This window comes from Alexandromys fortis, unplaced genomic scaffold (assembly GCF_014885135.2).
Source record: "Alexandromys fortis isolate MF-2015 unplaced genomic scaffold, M_Fortis_MF-2015_v1.1 scaffold_46, whole genome shotgun sequence".
In the NCBI taxonomy this organism is placed as follows: domain Eukaryota; kingdom Metazoa; phylum Chordata; class Mammalia; order Rodentia; family Cricetidae; genus Alexandromys; species Alexandromys fortis.
This window is the reverse complement of record NW_026067919.1, coordinates 312,974-339,673: the sequence shown is the minus strand read 5'-3', so window position 1 is coordinate 339,673 and position 26,700 is coordinate 312,974. Positions and strand designations below refer to the sequence as shown.

The following is a 26,700-nucleotide window of genomic DNA, read 5'->3' as shown; positions in this document are numbered from 1 at the left end:
GTTATTATTGTATATAGTTGCATTTGGTTTAGTTCTGTCTTATTTAGACAAAAGGGGGAGATGTAGGGATAAGTCCCACCCCTTAGGGGGCATGTTCGCCTCAGGCTAAAGTTTGCCTATAAATTTGGCGAGCGTGCTCCCAGCGCTTTCCTGCTTTCCTGGTCTCCACGGGAACGGTGGTTCTGTAAGTCTATTCCTCCATTAAAGCTGTCTATATTTTGACAATCTGTCTGCATTCGCTTACGCCGTTACACCTAGGGCCCACGTGTGAAAATCCTGAACAGCACGCACTCTGTGAGTGCTGTTGGCTCACGAGTTGAACGTTGGAAGTTGTTAGTCAGGCTCCCACCGTGGTAATTGACTGCAGGCAAGGTTGGGCTCACACGGGGAGACTTGTGCTCTGCTCAACAGATTTCCTACATTCAGGAGAATGGCTGCCGAGCGGTGGTAAATCCCACAGCAACTGGCAGGGAGAGCGCCACACTCTTCATAGGAGAGCAACAGTTCTCTGTCAGGCACTAAGAAGAGAGCGGAGGTGGCAGGCCAGCGTTTTATCGCCTGCTACTTCCTCGGTGTTGATTAGAACAAGCAGCTCCCCATTAACCATGTCTGCAGAGAGGTCTGGTAGTAACTGGGGGTGGGGGCAGAGACAGGAGGCCCCTGCTTTCGAGCCTAGAGTGGGCTTCGTTTTGGGTTTTGCACAACTCGGGATACATTGCTGCTTTTCTCAAAGTAGTCTCCAGAAGTTACAAAATAATGTAAGTCATTCAGCAAACGTGAAAAAGCCTGGGTTAAAACCGGTCTCGCTGAACATAGTGGACAATGAGGACTACTGAGACCTCAAGAACAATGGCAATGGGTTTTTGATCCTACTGCACGTATTGGCTTTGTGGGAGCCTAGGCAGTTTGGATGCTCACCTTACTAGACCTGGATGGAGGTGGGTGGTCCTTGGACTTCCCACAGGGCAGGGAACCCTGATTGCTCTTTGGGCTGACGAGGGAGGGGGACTTGATTGGGGTAGGGGGAGGGAAAGGGGAGGCGGCGGTGGGGAAGAGACAGAAATCTTTAATAAATTAATTAATAAATTAATTAATTAAAAAAACAACAACCAAAAGGAAAGCAAAAAAAAAAAAAAAAGAAAAACCAAATACAAGTTTCATGTAATTTATTCATGAGAGAGTAGATGCAAAGTCGGTTGGAAGGATGACATGGGGGCGATGTAGATAGGTGGTGGGTAAGGAAGTAGACAGGCAAGGGTAGCAAACACACGCACACACATACATGACGTAGCAAAGAAGAAATGATTGCCAAATTAGATGCACGGCTCATGATGTCCCCCACAAGGCAATAAAACAATATCCCTAAGGATTGGTTTTCCTTGGGCAGAAGTTCTCCATGCTTAAACCAGACTTGTGAACGCTTGCCCGCTTTCCATGACCTCTCTAGAGAAAGGTGTCTGCTGTGCTGGACAAGGCCATTCTACTGTGACATTCATGAGCAGAAACCTGTCTTTCTAACTTGTTTCAGCTTGGGGTATTAAACATTCACTTTGTGGTTTAAGCCATTATCTTAATGGCTAGGATATGGCGCGAAATTGCGAAAACACCTTGTAGAAGACTTCTCGGGTATTCCTAACCCTTGCGTGATGTGCACAGTGTGTTTGGTAAATGTGAAGCCTCACGCACTGGCTTCCTTGGTAGTGGGTTCCCTGAAGTTGTTTCGGCCAGCTGAAGAGCTAGGTAGGCTAGCTGAGCCAGTGTGGGCTCTCGCTTTGTCTTGGGGTTTTCCAAGCAAATCAGCTTGGTATTTGTTTTAGTAAGACATTAACAGTCATCTCTAGTTTTGACTAAAAGGGCCTTTGGGGCTTACCAAAGAAAGAGGCCAAAGGGTGTCAGGATCCTGTGAGTGCTGGGCACAGAGCCTCTGTCCTTTATAAGAGCAAAAATCACTCTTAGCCCCTTGAGCCATTTCTCTGAATCTGGGGCTTGGGGCTTTTGCAGCGGTCCCCTTTATCAGTAGGCAGAGCCCAAGATGCATCCCGAGGTGGGTTTTGGCCTCTTGTGTTTGTTTATCTGCTCATCTTCTTGCTTGCAGGGCTTTTTCCGCCGGAGTATTCAGAAGAACATGATCTACACTTGCCACCGAGATAAGAGCTGTGTCATTAACAAAGTCACCAGGAATCGATGCCAGTACTGCCGCCTGCAGAAGTGCTTTGAAGTGGGAATGTCCAAAGAGTGTAAGTGGAATCCCCTCCTTACCTTATCTATAAATATGTTTGCTCGGCTTCTAAGATCAAATCATGAACAGGGTTAACACGCGACATTCCGATGGGGCACTAATGTGGCGTGCTGCCATGGCCAGGTATAACAGAGACGGCATGAAAATATGAGAGCCAGGACGATCTCCTGATCAAGCTTGAATGGCTGTTGATGAAAACCAGGTCTTAGGTGTTGTGGCTGCAGATCCCAGAAGGCTTCTTGACTGGGTAGGGCTCCAGAGGTAATAGTCAGGTACGGCCAAGCACACCTTCTATGCCCTCATCCTGACAGTGGCAATAAGGCCCTTGTGGTATGGGAATGAATGAGATGAGAAGCCAGAATACTCGTGGCTGTACGAATGGTCTGTGTGTAGATGGGAGACACGGGATACGTTTGTTCTAGAAGGAATGCTTGGGCATTGGGGACACTGACACTTTTCTCATGTCAGATTAGCTTTTCTCTTCTAAGCCATTCCTTCCTAACAAGAACAAAAAATATTTAAATAAACTAAAAACTGCTTATTGGGCCATAGACATCTGATAATGGAGAGTTGACTGGTTTGAACTGATATAAACGGGTGTTATGCATACAGAGTTTTTCATTATTGATAGTTTCTCCTTGATGCTTTTACACAGAAAAGAATAGGGTGGTGAGTGGCTCAGCCAGCAGGCCTAAAACATCGTGAAGATGTATTCCAGGTGAATGGCTTGGGTAGCAAGCTGAAAATAAAAAAAAAATAAAATAAAATAAAAAAAAATAAAAAAAACCATAGGGGTTGTCCCAGGTGAATGGCCCCGGGCAGTGGCCTCACATGTCTCAGAGATGCGTCTCAGGTGGGACTTGGATGACGTTGCTACTTTTCTAGTCATCCCATCACCTCAGGCTCTGTTGGAGGCTCACTGTAGAGGAGTTCCCTAGGCAAGGTGCTAGCCACGGACCCTGGAGATGCCTTTGTCCTCCAAGAGCATGGAACAAGAATCCCGGTACCCATCCATGATTTTACTGTACGTTAGAAGAGTTGTGTTGTGAACTAAAAGCTTTTGTTAGAAGTTTGATCTGGGAAATACAGCCCTAAGGAGAAGGCTGGGCTGAGGAAAGAGAGCCCCGGTGGCTAGCAGCACTGTTCCAAGGATGCTTGGCTTCTTCTGCTACCAATGCCAGGAACTGCAATGGCTCAGGAGACATGCACACTTCCTAATACTGATCCTATACCTTCCCCTTCTTCGTTGCTTGGGTTTCTGCTCTTCAGCATTGGGATTGGCACAGTTGGTCTTATGCCAGCTGGCTGTCCATCCCAGCCACAGTGCTCAGTTCACTGCATGTACCTGCGCCAGTCTCAAAAGGGATAATTTAAAACTCTTGGGACAGATGTGCTGTCCTATGCAATGCATGCGTACCAGAAAGCTTGTAGGCAGCGGTGCCATGAGAAGCCATCGGCAGGACAATGGACCCTTCTAGTGGAAAAGCAGGTGACAGAAAGCAAGCCCCTGACAGCAGCCCCGGACTGCAGGGCCTGCCGACCCTGTGACCTCTGCCTCCACAGGATTTAATTTGTTTCCCAAGAGTTAACCACTGTGGCCTTTAGAGCTAAAGTTCTCTTCATACAGAGTCCCCCAGAACAAGCACGGGCTAGAAAGCCGGAGAGAAGGGATGGGTGTGGACCATTCCCCTCTGGGCAGCTCTGTCTGTAGAGTACAGATCAGGTGGCTACTCATTACCCAGCCACTCGATCTGTCCAGACTCCTGAGCTGGGGGTTACTAGAGAGCAAGGAACGTAGAGCTGTGACACGGATGTTCATTTAGCTTAGGGTTGACCTTTCACCCCTTCACCCCTGCTGGGAAAAGCCTGAAAGGCCTTGCTATTTACAAAGGTGACACGGGGGGGGGGGGGTGTCACCTGATGTTCTGGTTTTGGTTTTTGGTTTTGGTTTTTTTTGTTTGTTTGTTTGTTTGTTTTTTGGTTTGACACCCATGCCATATTATTACCTGGGTGACACTTGGCAATTCACCTGATGACTCAGTTTTGGTCTTGTCGCCATGGAGGTCACATGCGTTTCTGTGGGAAAACGTTAACTCAGACTATGATTATAAATGCGTAAGTCAGATGTGAACTTGGGAAGAATCGATAGTTTCATATTTATTTTGTGTGGGCTGAAGACCCATTTCCCGCTTGGATTCCTTAAAAACCTGTATCCGCCTTCCCTGTCAAAACCAGCAGCTTCGTTGGCAATTAAAAAAATAATAATGTTTACACCCACAGGAAAACCCCAGCTTCAACTCTCAAGGAACTTATCATCTTAATTAGATTTAAAAATACAGACACGGGAAGAAAATGGGATCATTATGTCCAACCACACAAAAATAAATATGTTTTTCCTAGAAGGAAATTGGAGAGGAAGTAAGTACTTGGAATCCAGAAATTGAGAGTCTGATAGAGTATTTTTAAAGCTGAAACCGAAGCAGAAGGAAGCAGACAAACATGAGAGCTGTAATCAGTTATCCCACACCATACATAATGAAGAGGATTCCGGGAGTAACAGAAGCTTCTGGAATGTTAGAACTGAAAAAGGATCTTGGGGATTGGTTTCATTTGCTTGACACCTAAGCACACCAACACCCAGAAGGACCGGCAGGTCATGCCAGCAATCCCTTCCTGTGGAAAGAGAATGCCAGGTCCAGCCTGCCTCTTTTCCTAACACCATTTCTTAGCAACTTTGTTACTCCAGTTCCAGCCATGAAGCTTGCGGATTTGTTAGAGCAGGGGAGGTGCCTGGGATACGGTCAGTGTCCCCCAAGAGTGGGGAACAAAAAGCCAGGACCCCAACGGTTGCAAGAGCTGTTAATGAACTAAGAGATTTGGATTTGGCCTGTAGAAATAGAATAACAGGGAACAGGGAGAAGCCTCAGCCTGACTTAGCTGACAATCAGCCACATCACTGAGAGTCCACGGGAGTCACCGGCTCACAGGGCGTGGGCTCCTTTTCCTTCATCCTATAGCAGTGGTTGCTGTCACCTTCCTGGGTGGGAAGCTGTTCCCTGTGGCTGACAAAGATAGTCACCAGAAGCTCCAGGCTTGCCTTCCTGGAGGAGGGAGGGGAAGAGGAGGGGGAGAAAGGAAGGCAGACAGAGAGAAAGACTTGGGTCATGATCATTTCACCACAAGCTAGGCAGGGTCCTGTTAGTCTGATTTGAGTCATATACTCCTTTGGGAACACATGGCTGTCTACTGTCATTGTGTCCTATGCTGCCCCTCAAGTCCAAGGCTGAGGTTTACTCTACCTAAATAACTGGTCCAAAAGCACGAAGAAGCTATCCCTTAGCGTGTAATCAAAAAGATAGGAGTAAGCAATGTAGCTCAATGAAACAGCCCTTGTCTTGTATGCCTGAGATGCTGGATTCATCCCCAGAACTGACATGAAATTCCATAGTGCTGATCCCAGGCCATCCTTCAGGTTTTCTAACTTTATTTCTTTTTTTTTTTCATGATGGTTTAAGCTCAAGACCTTCCTTCCTCTGTCTATCTTCCGAGTGCTCACATGTCCCCCATGCCTGCTCTTCTTCATTCTTTATGTTTGCTGGGAACCAGAGAAATCTAAGAACCATGTCACAGTGGCATATAATTCATGGGCTGCTTTCCACATGACAGATACTGCATTAACTGCTTTTTATTTCCTAGCAAAAAATTAGTTATGCAAAACGATGAATTTCATAATAACTTTTTCTAAATTCATTCTATACTTTGCTTATAGTCTCTCTCTCTCTCTCTCTCTCTCTCTCTCTCTCTCTCTCTCTCTCTCTCTCTCCACACACACACACACACACTGCATTCTCTTGCCCCTAGTCTCCCTCCTACTGGCTGGTTTGCTTTCTCTTTACAAAGAATCTCCCTGGAGAGATGGCTCAGTGGTTGACAGCGAGAGAACTGTTCTTAAGAAGGACCCAAGTTCATACCCAGCACCTCTATCAGGGTAGCTCACCAACACTTGGAACTCTAGTCGCAGGTGTTCCAGTGTCTTTTGGCCTCCACAGGCACCTGTACTCATGAGGGCAAACTTACTCTCAGACATACGCATATGATTTTAAATGTAAAAAATAAATTTTAAGTAGCATCCATTTTACCTTTATGCCATAGATAGATAGGTAAGAAGATAGATAGATAGATAGATAGATAGATAGATAGATAGATAGATAGATGATAGATAGATACATAGATAGATGATAGATAGATACATAGATACATAGATAGATACATAGATAGATAGGTAAGAAGATAGATAGATAGATAGATGATAGATAAATAGATGATAGATACATACATAGATACATAGATAGATGATTTATAGATAGATAGATAGATAGATAGATAGATAGATAGATAGATAGATACATACATACATACATACATACATACATACATACATAGATACATAGATACATAGATACATAGATGATAGATACATAGATGAGAGAGAGAGAGAGAGANATAGATACATAGATACATAGATACATAGATGATAGATACATAGATGAGAGAGAGAGAGAGAGAGAGAGAGAGAGAGAGAGAGAGAGAGAGAGAGAGAAGCTGTGGTTGTACTTTCTGAGTCTGGTTTATTCTGACACACATGATGATGTCCGATTTCATCCATTTCCTACAGGTGACATGACTTCATTTTTTATGACAGAACAAAACTCTATTGTTTGCATAAACCCCACCTTTTTATCCAGCTTTCTTCTCACCTGCTGGTGGGCACCGAGGCTGCTGTGTATTTCAGATACTGTGAATTACTCTTTCTACCCCACTGCTCCTCACCACAGACCTAGGAGGCACGTTGCTTAGAACCCTTCCCTCCTCCTTTCATTCTTTGTGGCATCTGAGACCAGAGGAGTTCATTGTTGTGCTCAGGGTAGCACAGCTGACGAGGAACAGCGCTGGGATATAGAAGGACGTTTTACATTTTATTTATATATCTGCGTATGTGTGTGTGTGTGTGCATGTGTGCTCTCGTACATGAGCACATGCACACCTATCATGGCCCATGCAGAGGTCAGAGGACAGTTAGTAGGAGTCAGCCCTCTCCTTTGCCATGTGGATACCTGAGATCAACCTCAAGTTGTCAAGCTCAGCAGCACCTTTACCCCGGAGCCCTCTCGCTGGCCGTAGCAGAAGTCGCTTGATTATAAAGTCTGTATTCAAGCCGAAATATATACTGCATGCCATAAAAGGCAGCTTTTAAAACTCTGAATTACTTTTTCTCCTCTGTTTTATTGCCAGTGGTTAATAAAACGATCAGCACACTGCTTGTTCTATATTAGAGATGTATTCCCTAGAATACCATGTGAAAATTTAATTCTGATAGATCAAATTTGATTTTAAATGTGTAAAGGGATTTGCTAGTAAAAAGTACTCCTCCGCGGTCCACTGAAGCACCAGGGTTGCGTCTACAGCCTTCTCGTGGTAAATGCTGGAGGGTCTTGTATTTTCGAGGGCTTTGCAGGCTGAGGGAGGCCCCTCTGTAGCCATCGGCGGGAGCCCGGTGTTTGAGAGTGCTGGGGGGGGGGGGGGGGGGCGCAATCAGTTTCAGCAGTCACTCATTCTGGCAGCGCTGCAAACAGCTATGAAGCCTCAGAGAAGAAGCCACTGAAGCAAAGGGACACCAGGCTGAAGCAAGAGCTCCTGGTGGGCTCAGAGGGACTCCGAGGCCCTGCCTCGAATTAAAACGAGAACTATAGAGAAAGCATACACACCAGGGTCTTTTCCCATCCTTAGCACCACTGTAAAACTTGCCAGCCTGGGCTACTTAGCTATTAATATATAGTGATTTCTGGGCTAGCCTGGCACGCTGTGTGAGACCCTGTCAGAAAGACAGACAGTGAGTGAAGGATGGCCGGAAAGAGAAGTCAGCTCTGGAGAAGCAGTTATGTAGTCATGGTGACAGACTCAACAAGACACTGCCCTTGCCACAACTACAGAGCAAGCTTGACCAGTAGGCTGCTCACATAAGTCCAAGGGGATCACTCAGAGCTTTAAGCCGAAGCTTTTATTTTTATTTATGTATTTATCTTTAAGGAAAACACTGTATAGTCCAGGTCCTTTACTCCTTTTTGTACATTAGGTCTGGAATCCATATGGAACAGGGTCCAGTGCTCAGGCTCCTTCCTGCCAGGCCTCACAAAGAGTACTTCTCTGGGTGGAGCAGACTGGTGCTTCAGCTGAACCCAGGCAACCTCTCTTTGGCTTCTGTTTTCTCCTGATCAGTTTCTTCACCTGCTTCAGGAAGTGTCTTGGGCCCTTGGAGTGATTGATGTGCTCAGTCTAATTCTTAATCATCTTGGCAAGAGTCTGGCCCTTAGCTTACTTGTTTACAATGATGCCCATGGCATGCTGGGTGACACAGTGGACTCTTCCAGGTTTGCCGTGGTAACACTTTTGGGGACATTCCTTTTTGAACAGTGCCCATTCCCTTGATATCTGCAATATCACCCTTCTCATAGATTTGCATGTACGTGTGGGTGACACAGTGGACTCTTCCAGGTTTGCCGTGGTAACACTTTTGGGGACATTCCTTTTTGAACAGTGCCCATTCCCTTGATATCTGCAATATCACCCTTCTCATAGATTTGCATGTACGTGGTCAAAGGAACAACTCCACGTGTCCTGAAGGCCTGCAGAACATGGAGCGAGTGCCCCGTCCCTTTCCCTTTGTGTTTGTCATTTTGTCGAGCTCCTGGAGGCTGGCTGCCATGGCCGAGCAAAGGTTTTATTTTTTACAGTCTGGACCTTTTAAGAACTTAAAATTTTGGAAGATGTTTTTGGATATGTAGTCCATGATACCTTAGAAGGTGTCAAGATGGCACCGTGTAGCTGGGGGAAATGCGAGCAAGAGATTTTGGTCATCGCCCACAGGCACCCGCATGCCGTGATAGGCCAGCTACTCTAAGTGATGGGCCCAGTGCTCTCCTGTGCCAAGTACAGCCACTCTGTCACCTCAGCTTGTCCTTCTTCCCACAGACACAGGCTCCACCCACGCCGACCTATGCTGCACGAAATACCTGAGCCTGTATTGCCCAATTCCTCCTCCCATTGACCGTCAGCCTGTGGTTACATCCTTCCTCTTGGAAGATACCCTGAGCTTATCCCATACCTTCCCATAGTGCTTTGCACACACCTCCACAACCCACATACTCACTGTATTTCTGCGCAAGGTTCCCACTTTGTCTATAAACTCTGGAAAACTCACTTCTCTGCCTCTTGGCTACAACCAAGTGAAGTTCGTACGCGTCCAGAATATAATTGCCCCCTATCTCCATCTCTGAGCCCCTCTACCCACTTAACTTCTTCCCTAGAAAGTCCCTCTCCTGCTTTCATGCCTTTGTGGATAGCTGTGTAGCCACTGCATCCCCGTCTTTAATTAGGGTTGCTTGCAAGAGCCTGGGGGAGGGTGTGTTTACTTGAATGAGGGCGGATTACCAGTGGCCAGCCTCTGAAGAAATATGCCTACCCCTCTCCCAGCCACCACTAAGGGCCTGGAGCTCCTTAGGGAAGGGTGGCCACCTTCTGAGCTCCCCCCTTCCCACCCCATCCCCCACCCCTCACCCCCACCGACGAATGAAGGCGTGTTGAGGGCCCAGGCGTGTACAGAGCTTTTATGCTGATTACAGAGGTTAATTGGTGCTGCTGGGGCACTGTGAGTTCTTGGGTGTAACAGTCATGTCAAGTCTAAAAGACCAGCTAGTTTTCACAGCATAGACCCTCCCCCTTCCTGCTCCCACCCTGATCCTCCATCTCTGGCATTCCTTCCATCCCTCTGCCTCATTCAGTCTTTGGTGAACCCTGGAGTGGGCGGTAGCTGTGTATTTTGGGCTGTGCTCTGATGAGTCACTTTTTCTCAGCACTTTGGCCAGGTTTTAAAAATAACCTTTAGCTCCTCTCCGGCTGTACTGGCTGTGAAGTTGTCCAACACAAAAGAACTCCGGCTGGGGATCTGTTCAGTCAGCAAGTCACTTACCGGTGAGGGCCCAGAGTGGAGCCCGAGTGCTCACACACAGCACTCAGCATGCCGTTAGATCGGATCTTTTCAATCCTAAGCAGAAGGCAGTTCCTACAACTGCCTCTTTCCTGCTCCTTCCTCCAGTGTCTCATTAAACAGAGAAAAATGTTGAACTGAGGAGGCCCCTTGTAGAACTTGCCCTTCCCAGCTGGGGCAATTCAGGTTGGAAAATGTGGGTTTCAGGGATTGCCCGCACCAAACCTCCACAACCAAACTGCTTGCTGGCATGAGAGGGGAACCCTAAGCCTCAGCCTCAGGAGATTGTGAGGAAAATGGAGGAGGACATTTATGCTGAGGTCAGTAGTGGACCGAGATGCTCCGGTCTCCATGGCCACTGGTCTTTTTACTCAGAGACCCTCCTGCAAGGCCTCATGTCCACCACACAGACCCAGAGATGGTCCCCAGCTCCTTACATTTCTGCTTTTCTTACTTAAAACTACAGGCTGCAGACTGACAAAGGCTACCTCTTTGGATGACTTCCTGAGGCCGTATTTAGGTGACTTACACTCTTGAGTAGGGAGCTAAACACCTTTGATTTCATTCAAAAAAGAAAAATAAATAAAAGCTGTTTAGTGTCTACATCACAGGGAATTTTTTTGGCATTTTTTTTTCTTTTCATTCTGTGGCAGTTGTTTCGTGAGTGAATTTATACAAAGAGCAACTAAATAATCTTCAGATTTAAGAGTCCCTAAGCACACATTGATGCCTTCTCATTGGAGGCATGTTGAAATTAAAAATACCCCCTCTCAAAGTCTGTAAATTCAAGGCCCATGTGCAATATGGCCATCCCCGGGGCAGGCGAACCTCAGACAGTGCGTCCTCGACAAGTCCCTCCAAATACCCGCGTCCTGACCTTGTGCTAATTCACACTAAAACAAACCCTCGCCCCAAGCACGGCCGCCTTCAGCGGCCTACAGACTTCCCTCCTGTGCCCACTGACTCCCCTGCAGGCTCACACAGGCCTGATAACAAGGAAATTCCCATGGTACGTTTCCCTGTGTGCTCAGGAACGTCCGTAAAAACCACCATCAGGGAAGGTAATGTCTTTCTAATTTTAGTCGGTTTCCTCGTTCGTCCTGCGTCTTGAAACTGCAGATTTTTGTCTCTGCGGAGATGAGCCCTTACTAACCCTTGCCTTTTGCTCCATGGCCTGTTGATCCCCACTCGTGCCCCAAAAGCAAGTGACAAGCTGGGAGATGAATGTCTACCTTTGACTGTCCAGGAACTAAAAAAGCACCTTCTCGCTGGGCACTGGTCTTAGGACCACGTACTAGGGCGTGATCCCAGTGACCTCAGAGGGAAGGAAGTAGCAACGTCCCTTTCTTTGGCTCTACCTACACTCCTCGCCACTGCCTTCTCTCCTGAGAGGGGACACTTGGTTCAGCCGCACCTTAGAAGAACAGGACGTTACGATTACACAGTCAGCCAGAGCAGGAAATAGCACAAAGGGCTTTGAGTTGTTCCGAGTAGGCAGCTAACTCTCCTCCTGCCCCAACCAGTAGTGGGGCAAGCTGCCCTGACCTGAGGACTCTCCTGCCACCTTGCAGGGCCATATAGACCACAGGTGGAGGGATTATGCAACCCATGCTGTGCTCAGCACAGTGTAGATGCTAAACACAGCGGTTTGCTTGCCATTTGTGTGTGTGTGTGGGGGGGGGGGGTGACAGCTTCGTGGTGCTGGCTGGCTGGCTGTGGCTATAGCCAGAGCCCGGATGAGGAGTTCCAAGAGGGAACTAGGAGCCTCTCTTCACAGCTCTTTGTAATGACACTGAGTAGGTGGGCAGCCCCAAATGTTATGCTAAAGCATCACTAGCAAAGCTTGCGCGAGCCTCCTTTCTAAAGAGAATGCCTGCCTTCCCTGGTTCCTGCTCACTGAGGCCTGGAGCTGCCTAAATGTATAACCAAATAATGGGACAATATCTGAGTGTCCTAGAACCCAGCTCCTGGGATCTCTTCTTGGGCCAGTGAGGGTGTAGGGGTAACACAGAGTCTCCCAGGTAGAGCAAAATCCACCTCTGACAGTGGAGGCTGAAACACCAGTCTTTTTGCCGCCGTCCTCTCTTGGCCCAACTGGCACCTTCCTCTCCCTCAGCGGAACTTGTGGTCTACCATTATCTCCCAACCACATCCTGTCCACACTTGGTTCTCCTCCCCAGGGCTGCTGTGCAGTCAGCTGCGTGAGAAAGCAGCAGGGGAGGACATTAATGCAGCCTGGTGCTCAGTATCTTATCTGAAGCCCAGCCTCCTGGGACTGTGGGTCATCCAGGGAAGGACAAAGGGCAGGAAGAGGGACTCTGTGCTCTGGGGTTCAGAGGCCTGCCAGAATTACTTTTCTCATTCCTATAGCCAAATACTGGACAGGAAGCAACTCCGTGGAGGAAGGGATTATTTTGGCTTTCGGTCTAAGATGGTAGACTCCATCGTGGATCCCACACCCAATCAAGGTGACAGGCAAGTCCATAGTCACACTTCCTGAAGTCACACTGGTGGTTTCTAATACCCAGGATTCTTTTAGCCACACTTCGCTTTTGCGATGATGCAGTATCTGGCATGCTCTTCTCCTGTATCCCATCTACTTGTGGGATTTGGTTCCCCAAATCACAGTCTACGCACACAACGCAACAGTAACCTAGGGACAGTGAACCTGCCGGGAAGAGCGTCACGTCCCGTAGTGAGTTATTCCCTGTGCAGTGCTCATGTAAGTTTTCAGTTTCAAGAATGCCAGGACGGCCTCAATTAACACGTCTCCACTCTCTCCTGAGCTCACCAACATGTGCAGAAGGGCGACACAACCCAGCGGAGACTAGTTGGATCTACTTCAGAGGCCAGCAGACTTTCTGAAGTGCCAGAGAGTAAATATTTTAGGCTTGGCAGAACCCTTGAAGTCCCTTGAGACGTGAGCGTGGCTTTCTTCCAATAAAACTTTATTTGCAAAAGTAAGCTATTGATCTGAAGAACCTGGGTTTGTTTTTTTTTTTTCTATTTACGGCAAATATTACTTTCCTCTTTGTAGTGGCAATGCATGTACTTCCTCTGCATTTTATTTAAGCAACAAGTCAAGTTAATTGAAAGCAAAATCCTAAGAAGTGTGGCTCTGTGAAATACCGTGAAGATGGCGCTGCAGGGATTAATATTCGGGAAGTCTTGGTTTATACACTGGAGGCTGGAGGCTGGAGCTCGGCAGTCGCTGCTCATTTCACCAGAGGACCACCTCTGTCTCGCAGGGCCCTCTTCATCTCCAGAGCAATCTACCGCTTGAGAGCGAACAGGTGGTCTTGCATGGTACACATGTATGCATTTGTGTGTATTCATGTACATATGTACACGCGTGTACATACAGGCATACGAGAACATGGAGACCAGAGGTTGATGTTGAGGTCCTCCTCGATTGCTCTCTTTTTGAGATAAGACCCATCACTGAACTGGGAGATATAATTTGATGAACCGGGTGGTGAGCTCCAGGGCTACACCTGTCACCACCGGCCCAGCATTGGCATTGCCTTCACGTGGCACTGTCACCTTGTAGGTGAGTGCTGGGGACCAAATTCAGTTCCTTAAACTTACACAGCAAGCCCGTTAGCCTCTGAGCCATCTGCCTGGCCCTGGTCTCATGGTTAGATCTGGTCGCATGCTAACATAAGGAAGACCCATGAGTGGGCACACGTGTGCAGGGACTTTGAGCCTCTGGTGACCTGACGGTGGATTGTGGGACCTGGGAGGGACATCAGGTTGCAGAGTGACTCTGACTCCCCAGGAGCAACCAGGCAGTGCTGTGTCGCACAGCAGGGGCAGGGCAGCCTGGATTCAGGCTCTGTATAACTTTGGCAAATTCCTTAACGTCTTAGGCCCCAAGCCTTGGGTTCTTAGCTTGAGGATAAGAAGAGTTCTCATGGTTGTTGTGAGGGTTAGTACAACAATATAAGGCTGGGCACAGGGCTTAGCTAAAAGTCAGCTCAACCTTTGACTCTCCCCACCATGGGGCTAGGTGTGCCCGGCCCCATCAGCAGTGCTGTGAGTAAACACACAGAACAGCAAATGCGCTGGCTACCCCCTAGGCCAAGTACTCAAAACAAGAGCTGCTCTGGTTTGAAATTTGCCCCAGGGGTTCAGCTTTACACCCACATGGTAAAGTAATTGGTATCCCGACCCATGGCAGAATTGCCACCCCGCACCAGCTGATACCGTGTGAGGACTCATCACTCGTCATGGCTCACAGATCCATCGCAGGCATCTCTGCATGAGAAGAACCCAGCTCAGCCCTCGAGGCATGGCCAGAAGAAACCAATCTTGTCATAGTGTCACCCTGTTCCCACATGCCATGCACCCTCAACTCAACGTGCCCCACATTTGATATAACTCCCGATCTGTGTGCTGGGCTTCCTCCCTGCAATGCCCTTACCTGCCCTTTCTCTCTGTGCCTCCTCCACCCTATGGGAACAAGTGACCTCATCAGGCAGATCCTGCAATGCAGCAGGGGCCCCGTGGGGGTTACTCCCTTCTCTCCATGATGTGATCTTAGTGACACCTCTGTTGAAATGACATTCAGAGTCAAACTTGTTCTTGAGTCCCGGAGATGTGTGTACATGTGTGTGCATGCGTGTGTGCATGCATGTGCATGTGTGTGCATGTGTGTTGTGAAAGAGTAAACCATCCCCACAGCTGCTACTCAAACCCGCTCTAAGCCTGGAGGGTGGGTAGAGAGTCTCAGCCCAGGGCCTTACACACACCACAAAACAGAATGAGTTGATGAGAAAACGTGCTTCCAAATTAGGGGGGATGAATCAAGAGCTTCTCAGTTAACTTCTCAAGAGTTGGAGATTTAAATCACACAGGTTTCAAGTATAATGTAAGTTGAAGAAAACTTCGAGTCACTGATACCCTGAGTCCAATGTTGTCTTCCCTGTTTCCTCTGGAAGCTACCTTATGAAATGATGTCTTGGTGCTCATTCCATAGTGTGTAGAAGCAGATGAAGCCAATAGATTCCCACAGGAAAGATGTACTTTCTTTTAAAACTGTATGTCTCTCACACATGGATGCATGTGCCCCAATGCATGACCAAATCTGTGATTTGAGTGCACTATCTTTCTATATACTTCTACTAAGGAAAATAGCACTACTTAAACTTGGACACAGGACAAGAAAGGTGGCAGGTAGCTTTGGGGTAAGAGAGGGGAAGAGAGACCAAATATTCACCCTGTAAAAGGAAGGAGCAGCTCCCATTCTTGGCTGGAGATGTTCTGTTTTCATCCTGAGTTATTTTTCATTCTGCTCTAAATAGACGTTGAGGGGAAAAAAAAAACGGTGCCCAAAGACAATCCCCAGCACAGGGAGCTGGCTGGATAAATATGTGTGTGCCTTTAAAATAGCTGGCAGATGGCCTGTGTTTGGAAACAAATGCTTCCATGAAAGTAGCAGCCGGGAGTTCTCCCGTGGCCCCTGGGTTCTGGGTGGTGACGGAAACACTCTAAGTACCTTCTTCAGTGACGGCGACGGTGACAGCAATTCTCTGGAGGGTGGCTACTTAAATTGCCCAATAAATCCAAGCACAGGGCACAGTCTAGAGTGTGGCTTCTTGAAGCAGCAGCACACTTAGCCCTGGCCCTCCCGCCTCTGCCACTGTAATAGAATGGTTATCCCAGCTTGTCTCTCCCATGATCTGCCTCTCCGGGCAGAGTGCAGACTTGAGCGATTGCCTGAAGAGCTGGGGGAGCAGAGGCAAGCAGGATTAGTTTTGGAACCAGGGGAAGTCAGCACAGCGTTTGTTCTTGAGAGGGTCCAGCATGCCCCAAATGTCCTATAATGTATTTTACTGGTGTATACTATCTTCGTGGTTTTAAAACAAAATAGAAGTTTTATTTTTCAAGGCGATTGAAGGACAGAAATGTTACTGGTATAAGAATATACACCCGTTGTCCATTTTTATTTGTGGGGAAGAGAGTTGTCCCATGGTGCTGTCTGGCTTCTAATCGTGTTTTCATTCTGCAACATTGCTTAAATATTAAAACAGTGCTGAGAAGCTTCATTGCCTCTTCAAAGTGGAGGCGTTTAGGAGATGCTTCCTCAGAAAAGACCAAAGCGATTTCTGTCACCAGTTGACCGCGGGTTTAGGATGCCAAGGAAAGAATCAAGTGTAAGATTTCATGTGGAAAGGATCCTACTTTGTTTCCTTGCATGGGAGCAAGTTTCAGCTGAGTGGAAACTTGGCTGTGGATCCTGTGGACTTTGAACTCTCAGAAGACAGAGACCCTGCTGCCTAAAATGAACTCTTGACTCCAGTAACTCATGTTGCTAGTGGTTAGTTCAGGGAGAGTACCATCCGGGCTCCCGCTGGCCTCCTGGACCAGCAGACCCTTGGAAACGGCCTTCTCTACAGTCCTCAGGATGATAACGAGGTCCAGGTCTTCAGAAGGCATTCATAAATAGTGGTTTCCAGGTGGCCGTGTGTTCTTATGATAGCATTATCTCATCAATTGGAACAACCCTAGAGAGACCTACAAGACCGAGCTGGTGAGAGGTGATGTCACAACTCTCCATTCTTAACTGGAGGAAATATAAATCAGACAAAAGGTTGGAAAATCATTTAGCTTTGTTCCCTAAAGTCAAATAAGATCTTGTAACCAGGAATGCTACTCCTAGTACATAGAAATGAGTGGATAGGTATACCAGAATGCACACACACACACACACACACACAGACACACACACACACACTTGCAGCAAGTTTTCCACACCAGTCAGATCTTCAGGGACCCAAACATCCCTCAGGTGTAGATGTGGTTGTAAACTGTGACATGTCAAATATTGCAATGTGCACAGCAGTGGAAAAGAACCAACTTTGTAGATAAGACAGGCATCATATTGAATGTACTAGCTCAGAAAAAGGGTAAATATGCCAGGCAGTGGTGGCACACGCCTTTAATCCCAGCAATCAGGAGGCAGAGGCAGGTGGATCTCTGAGTTAAGACCAGCCTGGTCTACAAGAGCTAGTTTCAGGACAGCCTCCAAAGCTACAGAGAAACCCTCTCTTGGAAAACCACTGGGTGTCTTCTTCCTTTAAACAGCTCCTCCTGATGCTGCTTATGGTGTTAAGACAGAACCCGGAGCCTCGACCATGCGAAGCAAGGGCTCCATCCCTGCCCCTTGTTCTTCTGAGACCCAGTCTCCCCAGGTAGCATGGACTAGGGCTGAACTCACTGTTAAGGTTGGCTTTGAACTTTCAATCCTCCTGCCTCAGCCTCCCCAAGTGCAGGGAGTATAGGTTGGTGCTCCACACCTGGCTCAGAAGGTGTTTTTGTCTCCCTGTCTTTTGTCTTTTTCTATGATTTAAGGCCCTTTCCACTGGAGTTTTGAATGCTTCAGAAACACCAGGTATGGGCCATGATTTGCTGTGTGCATTAAGTGCAGTTACCAATGGAGGCCAGAAGAGGGAGCTGGATCCCTTAGGAGCTGGATTTACAAGGTTTTGAGACATCAAGCTTGGGTGTTAGGAATCAAACTCAGGTCCTCTCCCAGAGTGGTGTGTGCTCTAAACCCTGAGCCCAGCCTCCAGCCCCTTTATAAATCCTTTGTATATGCTTTTGCATAGATTCCTGAGTAATACTCCATTTTATATCTTTGAGCTTCCCACTTTAATTGATGTCTTGGAGTGTTTTCAGTTTAGATTTATCATAAATAAAGCTGCCATAAACATCTTTGTACCCAATGTATTTTTGGGGTCAGGTATAGGTACTCATTTCTTATATGTATACCCGGAGTAGAACTCCTCAGTCATAGGGAAGATGTGTTCATTTGAATAATCAGAGTTGTCTAGACTGCTGTCATTTTACGTCTCTCCAGCAGTGTGAGAATTCCAGTTTCCCCACACCTTGCCAAGCTCAGTATCTGGTCTCTCAACCTGGGACATTCCATGAGGTGTGCAATTGTTGTTCTCCTTCACGTTTCCCTGAAGACGGATGATATGACATTTCTTTTTCACTTAGGAAGAGCTAGCTCCATGATCTAGGAACGGTACATCAAAAGCATGTGCGATTCAGTCTCAGGGTTGCGAGAACGCACGGGGCTTAGAAGACGCACCTCGAAATGTTGTCTTTTGTTAGATTCTTTTCTCAACTTCCGTTTCGTTCTCTAACTGCGGCACACAGTTCTGAGCCGTGCCCTGTGGAAACGAGTCTGCGGGCAGAAGGTGAGCTCAGATGAATTCTAAGATAGAGCTTCCGTTTTCCTGACTTGCTAACACTTGAGGTAACCTTTTCTCAGCGATTTGCATGGAGAACTATGCAGAACTGTTTCTGTGCCTGATGCTGTGCTCCTCTGACAAGGACCGTGTCCACTCCTGCACATGGGGTCTTGCGATGGGAGTGTAGCCTCTGTGTTCCTCTGTCATCCACTAGTGTCGAGGAGTCACTGTGCCTAGGCTCTTTGTAAACCCATGGTTATACTATAAATACAGCTTTATTCATACTAATTTTGAGGGGCACCTCTTTATCACCAGAACCCTGCTCTTTGGGGTGCATTTTCACCAGCTGAACCACAAAATCTATAATCCAGAAACCTCCAGGAGAGCCATGAGTATTCTATGGGTGTCATGTGAGTTCTTCCAGAAGGCTTCAGGAACTTTCTGGCGGGATGATAAAATGCCTTGCCTTTTACTTCCCTTTAAAAGTGAAGAGTCTGGTCCTGCTCCGAATCCAGAGAGGGCATAAGCATAAAGCCTAAGCACCGGTCTTGGTGGCCCGTTTTTCCCGCACAGGTCCTATTAGTACCCTCATTCTTAGCAACTTCCTTATTCCCTTTCCTGTATAAAGTGCAATTTGGAAGTTGCCCATCTAGCACTGCGGCATCTTGACCAACAGGTGATGCCCAGGGCTGGTGAGCGCTCTGTCTGTGGCATCTCACTGCTCTGTCCTCAGTGGAGAGTCTGTTGCTTCCTGTAAGTAGGAGGAGCATTGTTTGACCTTGGAGGGAATCCCCGGTGCATTTAAGGTGCGTTTTGCTTACAGAATTCAATGACCAGCCCATTCCCCTGGCAACGTGTGGTTGATGGGGTATGTCCCTGATATTCCAGAGAGTTAGATGGATCATCCCCTGACAGTTCTGATGGGCTTGGAGAGATCAGAGGCAGCTGAATCACAATAACCTACTTCTGTTAGCACAATGCCTAGCACAAATCTTCATTTTTAAACACCTAAAAAAAATTAGGCTGAGATAGCAATAAGACAACATAAGGGGATCAAGGGGACTCGTATTGGAAAGGAAGAAGTTAAGCTTTCGTTATTTGCAGATGATATGATAGTATACATAAACGACCCCAAAAACTCTACCAAAGAACTCCTACAGCTGATAAACACCTTTAGTAATGTGGCAGGATACAAGATCAACTCCAAAAAATCGGTTGCCTTCCTATACACTAAGGATAATGAAACAGAGAGGGAAATCAGAGAAGCATCACCTTTCATGATAGTTGTGAGAAGCCACAAAGAGCATAAAATATCTTGGGGTAACCCTGACCAAGGAAGTGAAAGATCTATTTGACAAGAACTTTAAGTCTTTGAAGAAAGAAATAGAAGAGGACACCAGAAAATGGAAGGATCTCCCTTGCTCTTGGATTGGGAGGATCAACATAGTAAAAATGGCAATTCTACCAAAAGCAATCTATAGATTCAATGCAATCCCCATCAAAATCCCATCAAAATTCTTCACAGATCTGGAGAAGACAATAATCAACTTTATATGGAAAAACAAAAAACCCAGGATAGCCAAAACAATCTTATACAATAAAGGAACGTCTGGAGGCATTACCATCCCTGACTTCAAACTCTATTACAGAGCTACAGTATTGAAAACAGCTTGGTATTGGCATAAAAACAGAGAAGTCGACCAATGGAATCGAATAGAAGACCCTGACTTTAACCCACAAACATATGAACACCTGATTTTCGATAAAGGAGCTAAAAGTATACAATGGAAAAAAGAGAGCATCTTCAACAAATTGTGCTGGCAAAACTGGATGTCAATCTGTAGAAGAATGAAAATAGACCCATATCTATCACCATGCACAAAACTCAAGTCCAAGTGGGTGAAAGACCTCAATATCAGTCCAAACACACTGAACCTGATTGAAGAGAAAGTGGGAAGTACTCTAGAACACGTGGGCACAGGAGACCACTTCCTACGTATAACCCCAGCAGCACAGACAGTAAGGGCCTCATCGAATAAATGGGACCTCCTGAGACTGAGAAGCTTCTGTAAAGCAAAGGACACTGTCGCTAAGACAGAAAGGCAACCCACTGACTGGGAGAAGATCTTCACCAACCCCTCAACTGACAAAGGTCTGATCTCCAAAATATATAAAGAACTCAAGAAACTAGACCGTAAAAGGCTAATCAACCCAATTATAAAATGGGGCACTGAGTTGAACAGAGATCTCTCAACAGAAGAAGTTCAAATGGCCAAAAGACACCTAAGGTCATGCTCAACTTCCTTAGCGATCAGGGAAATGCAAATCAAGACAACTTTAAGATACCATCTTACACCTGTCAGAATGGCAAAAATCAAAAACACCAATGATAGCCTTTGCTGGAGAGGTTGTGGAGAAAGGGGTACACTCATCCATTGCTGGTGGGAATGCAAACTTGTGCAACCACTCTGGAAAGCAGTGTGGAGGTTTCTCAGGAAATTTGGGATCAACCTACCCATGGACCCAGCAATACCACTCTTGGGAATATACCCAAGAGAGGCCTTATCACACAACAAACGTATATGCTCTACTATGTTTATAGCAGCATTGTTTGTAATAGCCAGAACCTGGAAACAACCTAGATGCCCTTCAATTGAAGAATGGATGAAGAAAGTATGGAATATATACATATTAGAGTACTACTCAGCAGTAAAAAACAAGGACTTCTTGAAGTTTGCAGGCAAATGGATGGAAATAGAAAACACCATCCTGAGTGAGGTAAGCCAGACCCAAAAAGAGGAACATGGGATGTACTCACTCATATTTGGTTTCTAGCCATAAATAAAGGACATTGAGCCTATAATTCGGGTTCTTAGAGAAGCTAAATAAGAAGGAGAACCCAAAGAAAATCATATAGGCATCCTCCTGAATATTAACCTTCATCAGGCGATGAAAGGAGACAGAGACCCACATAGGAGCACCGGACTGAAATCTCAAGGTCCAAATCAGGAGCAGAAGGAGAGAGAGCACAAGCAAGGAACTCAGGACCGCTAGGGGTGCACCCACACACTGAGATAATGGGAATGTTCTACCGAGCTCTCAGTACCCAGCCTTCTACATTCATACATCTGCTGAGTTCTTACCAGCAACCAGTAGCTGTTGTGCCTGCTCCATCCCAGATGCTGTTTCTGCAGAGAGTGGGCACTGAAGGGAGAGCTTTTAACCGTGGAACATGTGGCAGTGGAGAGTGTGGGTGTATGTGAGCGTTGGGCACCTTCGTGGATGTGAGCGTTGGGCACCTTCGTTCAGCAGCCCCGTGCATTGCTGCTGAGAATTGCCCTGTACAATAGGACCGCCATGGAGGACACAAAGAAAACAGAGTAGAACATTAGGACCAAAGGGATGACCATTCAAAAGTATGTGAGCACAGGTGGATGTGGACAGAGGCCTTGGAAAAGGGGTGAACCAGAAGATGTTAGAACAATTTTTCTCAGTCTGTGGGTTCCTATCCCTTTGGGGTCGAAGGGCTCTTTTACAAGAGTTGCCTAATTCATAACACTGGCAAAATTACAGTTGTGATGTAGAAGCTAAAATAATTGTGTGGTTGGGGTCACCACAACCCGAGGACCGCAGTGCTAGGAAGATTGAGAACCGCTGGGTTAGAGGCAGTGGTCAAGGCAGAGGAAGTGTATGTGCCGAGCATGCTCAGTGCTATATGCTAGGCTCCAGTGGCCATCGAATCAGGCACACTCTGGCTCCATGTGCTTGGCTTGTTCATTCTGAAGGGAAGTGGGTTAAACTAGAAAACAACAGACTCGAGCTGCCATTAGAAGTCAGGTTATTCCCATCACCCACGTGGTGGCTCACAACTATCTCTAACTCCAGTTCTGAGGATCTGACACCCTCTTCTGAGCTCCTGAGTGCTGTATGCAGAGGGTGCACAAATATACACACCGGCAAAAGATTCCTACGCATAAACAATATAGTCCTTAAATGGGTTATGGCAGAGACTATGTAGGGAAAGGACTTGGGATTGACTGCTGGAGAAAGGAGGAAGGAAGCATGTGGAAGGAGGGTCCAGGGATGGGGTGAGTCTGGAGTCTTCTGAGAACCCCGATGGAGCACAACTCCAGAGCTGTTGTGATCTCGAAGGGGGTAAGAGGAGCCAGAGTCTGGAGATGGTGCAGCCCACTTGTATGCTCAGCGTAGCATGGGCCACTGATCACGATGAATTCTGAAAGAAACGATCACACTCACAGTTAGAAAACATGACGTAACCATGGCATAGGCCGAAATAGCAGCAGCAGAAATAAGTTAGCCTAAACTTCCACAAAGACGGGAAAGGCACATTGCTGTGGACTGTATGAACGGGTGGGTGGGTGAGCCGGTGGATCTGCACTGGGTGGTGTCTGCATCATCTTTGGGTGTCTTGGTATCTGATGTCAAGATCCCAGGCCCTCCTGGTACCTCAGTGCCATGTTCATGTGTTCATTGTCCCTGGACCATGGGAAGAAGTAGAAAACAACTTTTTCAGAGGCTGGAGCAGGATCAAGCTCTTGCTTTGGTTCATGCCCAGTCTTGCCTGTGAAGTGAGTTCTGCCAGCCTCTTGGAGAGAAGAGGAATCTAAAGTGGAGTGGAGGCTACAGCTGGCCAGTGTGTAAATAATTCTGTCATTAACATCTGAGAGCTTTCGAAGGCTCCGGGGTTTGCGCTGACTTACCAGTTTAAAATTTTCCTGTGAGGTCGTGCTCTTGTGTTTTGGTTTATCCTTTGGGATAAGGTCTCACCTTGTAGCCCAGGATGGCCTTAAACTCATTATTGCCCTGCAACAGTCTCCTGAGTGTCGAGATGACTGATGTATGCTACCACGCTTGGTTTATGTGGCATTTAAGTGACCACTCTACGTGGGTCTAGCTTCATTTCTTGCAGAGGTAAAATCCAGTGCAATTCTGCGGAGATGTTTTGTCCTCAGAGGAATGTCTTGAGAAGCCCCAGGGCAGAGGGAACAGGGCACTGTCTTCTTCAGAACAGAGATTCTCAAAGCTGGGAATGCAGATTCATCTTCAAAGTGTGCACAAAGCATCCTCGAGAACAAACCAAGGCCATGTTGACTTTGGTGGTATGCCAAGGGGATTATGTTGTCCCTGAAGGATTTAGTCTAGAGCCTTGCAGGCACAGAGAACAACTAAGGTGGCCTGTGAATTTAGACACACAGGAGTTTTTATATTTATCTTGGTAATTGGATATCCCAGGTATTCCTCTGGCAAAGCCCAATGTGGAGGGGTGAAAATGAACGGAAGGCCATTATCTTTTCTCCCACAGACCTTGAGAGAAACAGACCTCAGGAGAAAGGCTTCCCTCCAATTCCTAGATGTTTCCCTCCCTCAGCCTCTTTTGCTGAAAGCGAAGGAGTACTGTTTTTATTCCGCGGTAGGGCCTGCACAAAGCCAGGCAAAAGGCCTTGACAAGGTGCTCTGTTGGCTGTGCCAGAAGCCTGGGGACATGCTTGCCAAACACTCATGTCTGACTAATTGGCGGTGTCTGGGGAGCTGGCACAAGGAGAAAAGAGAGCAAGGCTGTGGGTGTTCGGAAAGACGTTTAAAGCCTAGTGCAGAGATCTTGGAGAAGGGCCTGCCTGATGCCAAGGGCACGAAAATTTGGAAAAGCCATTTTGAAACTATCAATTACACTCTCAAAGGCCGTCGTGTCCAGACTCCCAGAAGCCAACAGGGTTGGGCTGTGGAAGACTGAAGCAAGAGGGGAACTACTAGAGGCCACCCTTGGCCTGAGCCCTTACTTCTTCTCTTCCTGGAACCTGCCAGAAAGGCTAGGCATGGGTGTGGAGAGGGCTGTGATGGAGGTGAGGGAACGGAGCAGAATATCAGAGCAGGCCGGGCCTTCCAGCACCTGCCATGCCCTGACAATTGAGCTGAGGCGTGGCTTCCTCCTAAAGGTCCCCTTTCATGTTTGGTTTTCTCTGAAGGATGGACTTAAGGGGAGAAAGGCACTGGGGGGGGGGGGGCCTTGACGCGTTATAGACCAGGACCAATTCCAATTTCTTCTGGGCTCTTGACAGTGGACACCGTGTGACCAGCCACCCCACAGTTCTGACGCTAGAGCTTTCCCACCGTGGTGAACTGTTGTCACACACGCATGCGCACGCGTACACACACACACACACACACACACACACACACACACAGGTGCCCTGTATCTGCCAGATAAGCTCCAATCAGGCTGAGCCTCACAGCGAGCTCCTTCACCCTCCAGAAAGGGTCTGGTCTTAGGCCAGTTCCTTTCCGAGACACTCATGCTCCTCCCCTGTGGGAGGCAGGAAATGGCGGATTTGAAGGGGAGCATCTCACTGCTGGGCGGTCATCTGTTGTCAGCAGCACTCTACACAGGCCAGCCTGTGTATCCACTGCAGAGGTGGCCTGGCCCCAGTTCTAAAGTCACGGCTCCTCAGAAACAGGCCACCGTGCTGGGAAAACTCTGGCAAGTCTGATCCGATCTTCAAGTCGGACCTTGCTTGACATTTCAGATCCCCTCTGTGAGAAGGAGCTCTCCGAAGAAACTTGCCAGCTGGGGACAGTGTGGTGTGCAGGAATCATATCGTTGGCAGCTGATCAGAGGTTCAGTTAGTGCCAAGTGTGACCAATAATCTACCACTCTCATTGGACAGGGTGAAGGATGCCTAGTGACTGAAAGGGAAAGGTGGATGTGTGTGTTTCCTAGGTGAGGATGGACGCTTAAAAGAAACCCCGCACTAGCTCAGAATTGAGAAATAGATGGTTATTTATTTAGGGGTAGACTCACAAATCAGAATCCTCTGTTTGAACGGAGATCAGAAAACTAATCCCACAAATGGAACAGAGAGGCCGGAAAAGAGGCCGGATGCATGCTCTACATCGGCATATATAGTTAGTATAAGAGGCCATGCCCCCGCAGGTGGGTAACCACTGGCTGTAAGACTTCCTACAGCACCTAGGTGTTTCTGTGGGAGTAGGTTCGGAGCTCACAAAGAGTGGGTACGTTTTCACTCACGTGGATTTCAAAACCTAAACCAGCCTTTCTCCGTGGATAGAAATGTGGTCATACTAAAAGGGAAACCAGAGAAATGACCAGCACATTTAGATGGGGCTGCTCTTAAAGCAGAGGAGACAATGCAGGGGTGACATCAGGATGGAGCATCAAGGTGTGTTGTCTCTCCAGAGGATGTGGGGGCATCGGGGTGGTGGTGCTGCTGGCACCTGACTCTGGCGGTGTTTGTGGTGTCATTGGAACTCATAAAGTAGAGGCTGGAGGGGTGTATAGTTTACGTTATTTTACATCGACTCGGGAGTGATCTATAGAGCCCTCTGTGGTCCGCAGTTTGCCTTGGGCTAGGATAAAGCTGCCACCGTGGCTGTCAGCCCTCTTCTTGTCCTAGGCTTGCTTGCCTGTCTCGCCTTTGGCCAACCCCAGACATCAATGATACTCTCCCTTTCCTGCTCCAGATGTGGCCTGCCTGAACTGCGATGTGCTTTTCTATGTCCTGCTGGTCTGAGAAGTCCCAACAGTGCCACCAACCTCACGTTTTCTAGAATAGCCTGGCATGCAGTTGGGACCCAGCGAAGGCTTGTGTGAATTTGTTGAGCTATGTAGGCATCTCGGTGATGCTGCTGAAGGGAGATGACTGACAGAAGTATGTGGGAGGTGCCGCGTGTACCTGGTGAGAATTAGTTCAAACTTGCCACTTGTGCAGTTTACGACTTATGAGAGTCCCATTGCTACGGCAACGCCTTACCACAGTTTAATGATGTGAACCAGCGCAAGCTTATTGCTGTTCAGACCTTGGATCTGGAGTAGCAGCTGGCAGGACCGCGCTCCTTCTGGGAGGCCCTAGGGCAGAAACCCTTTCCTTCTCTGTTCCACCTCCAGAGGTTTCCAGCTTCTCTGACTTGTAGCCCTTGTCCATGTGCAAAGCCAGCATGGTTGCCCTGTCACTAGGAGACAAACACTGATGACCCCCTCTTCCCTATTCAAAGGATGCATGGTTACACTGAGACCATCTGGATGGGCCAGGAAAGCCTTATCTTAGGAGCAGTTCAAGAGCAACCTCACCCCGCCTGTGGCTTTCATTCTCTTCACCCAAGTGACATAATTTGTTCACACATTCCAGGGATTAGAATGTAACATCCTGGAGGAGAGGCCATTACTCCCCATATCGGGCATG

At 47.5% G+C, this 26,700-nt stretch overlaps 1 protein-coding gene across 5 annotated transcripts in view; it reads left to right on the top strand.

Annotated features, from left to right (window-relative positions):
• Positions 1 to 26,700, top strand: part of Rarb (retinoic acid receptor beta) — a 629,041-nt gene that overhangs the window by 556,849 nt on the left and 45,492 nt on the right. For all 5 annotated transcript variants that reach the window (XM_050140562.1, XM_050140563.1, XM_050140565.1 and 2 more), the window contains one exon: positions 2,096 to 2,237. In XM_050140562.1, coding sequence (XP_049996519.1) covers positions 2,096 to 2,237 — 142 coding nt within the window. The remainder of the gene's footprint in view (positions 1 to 2,095; positions 2,238 to 26,700) is intronic.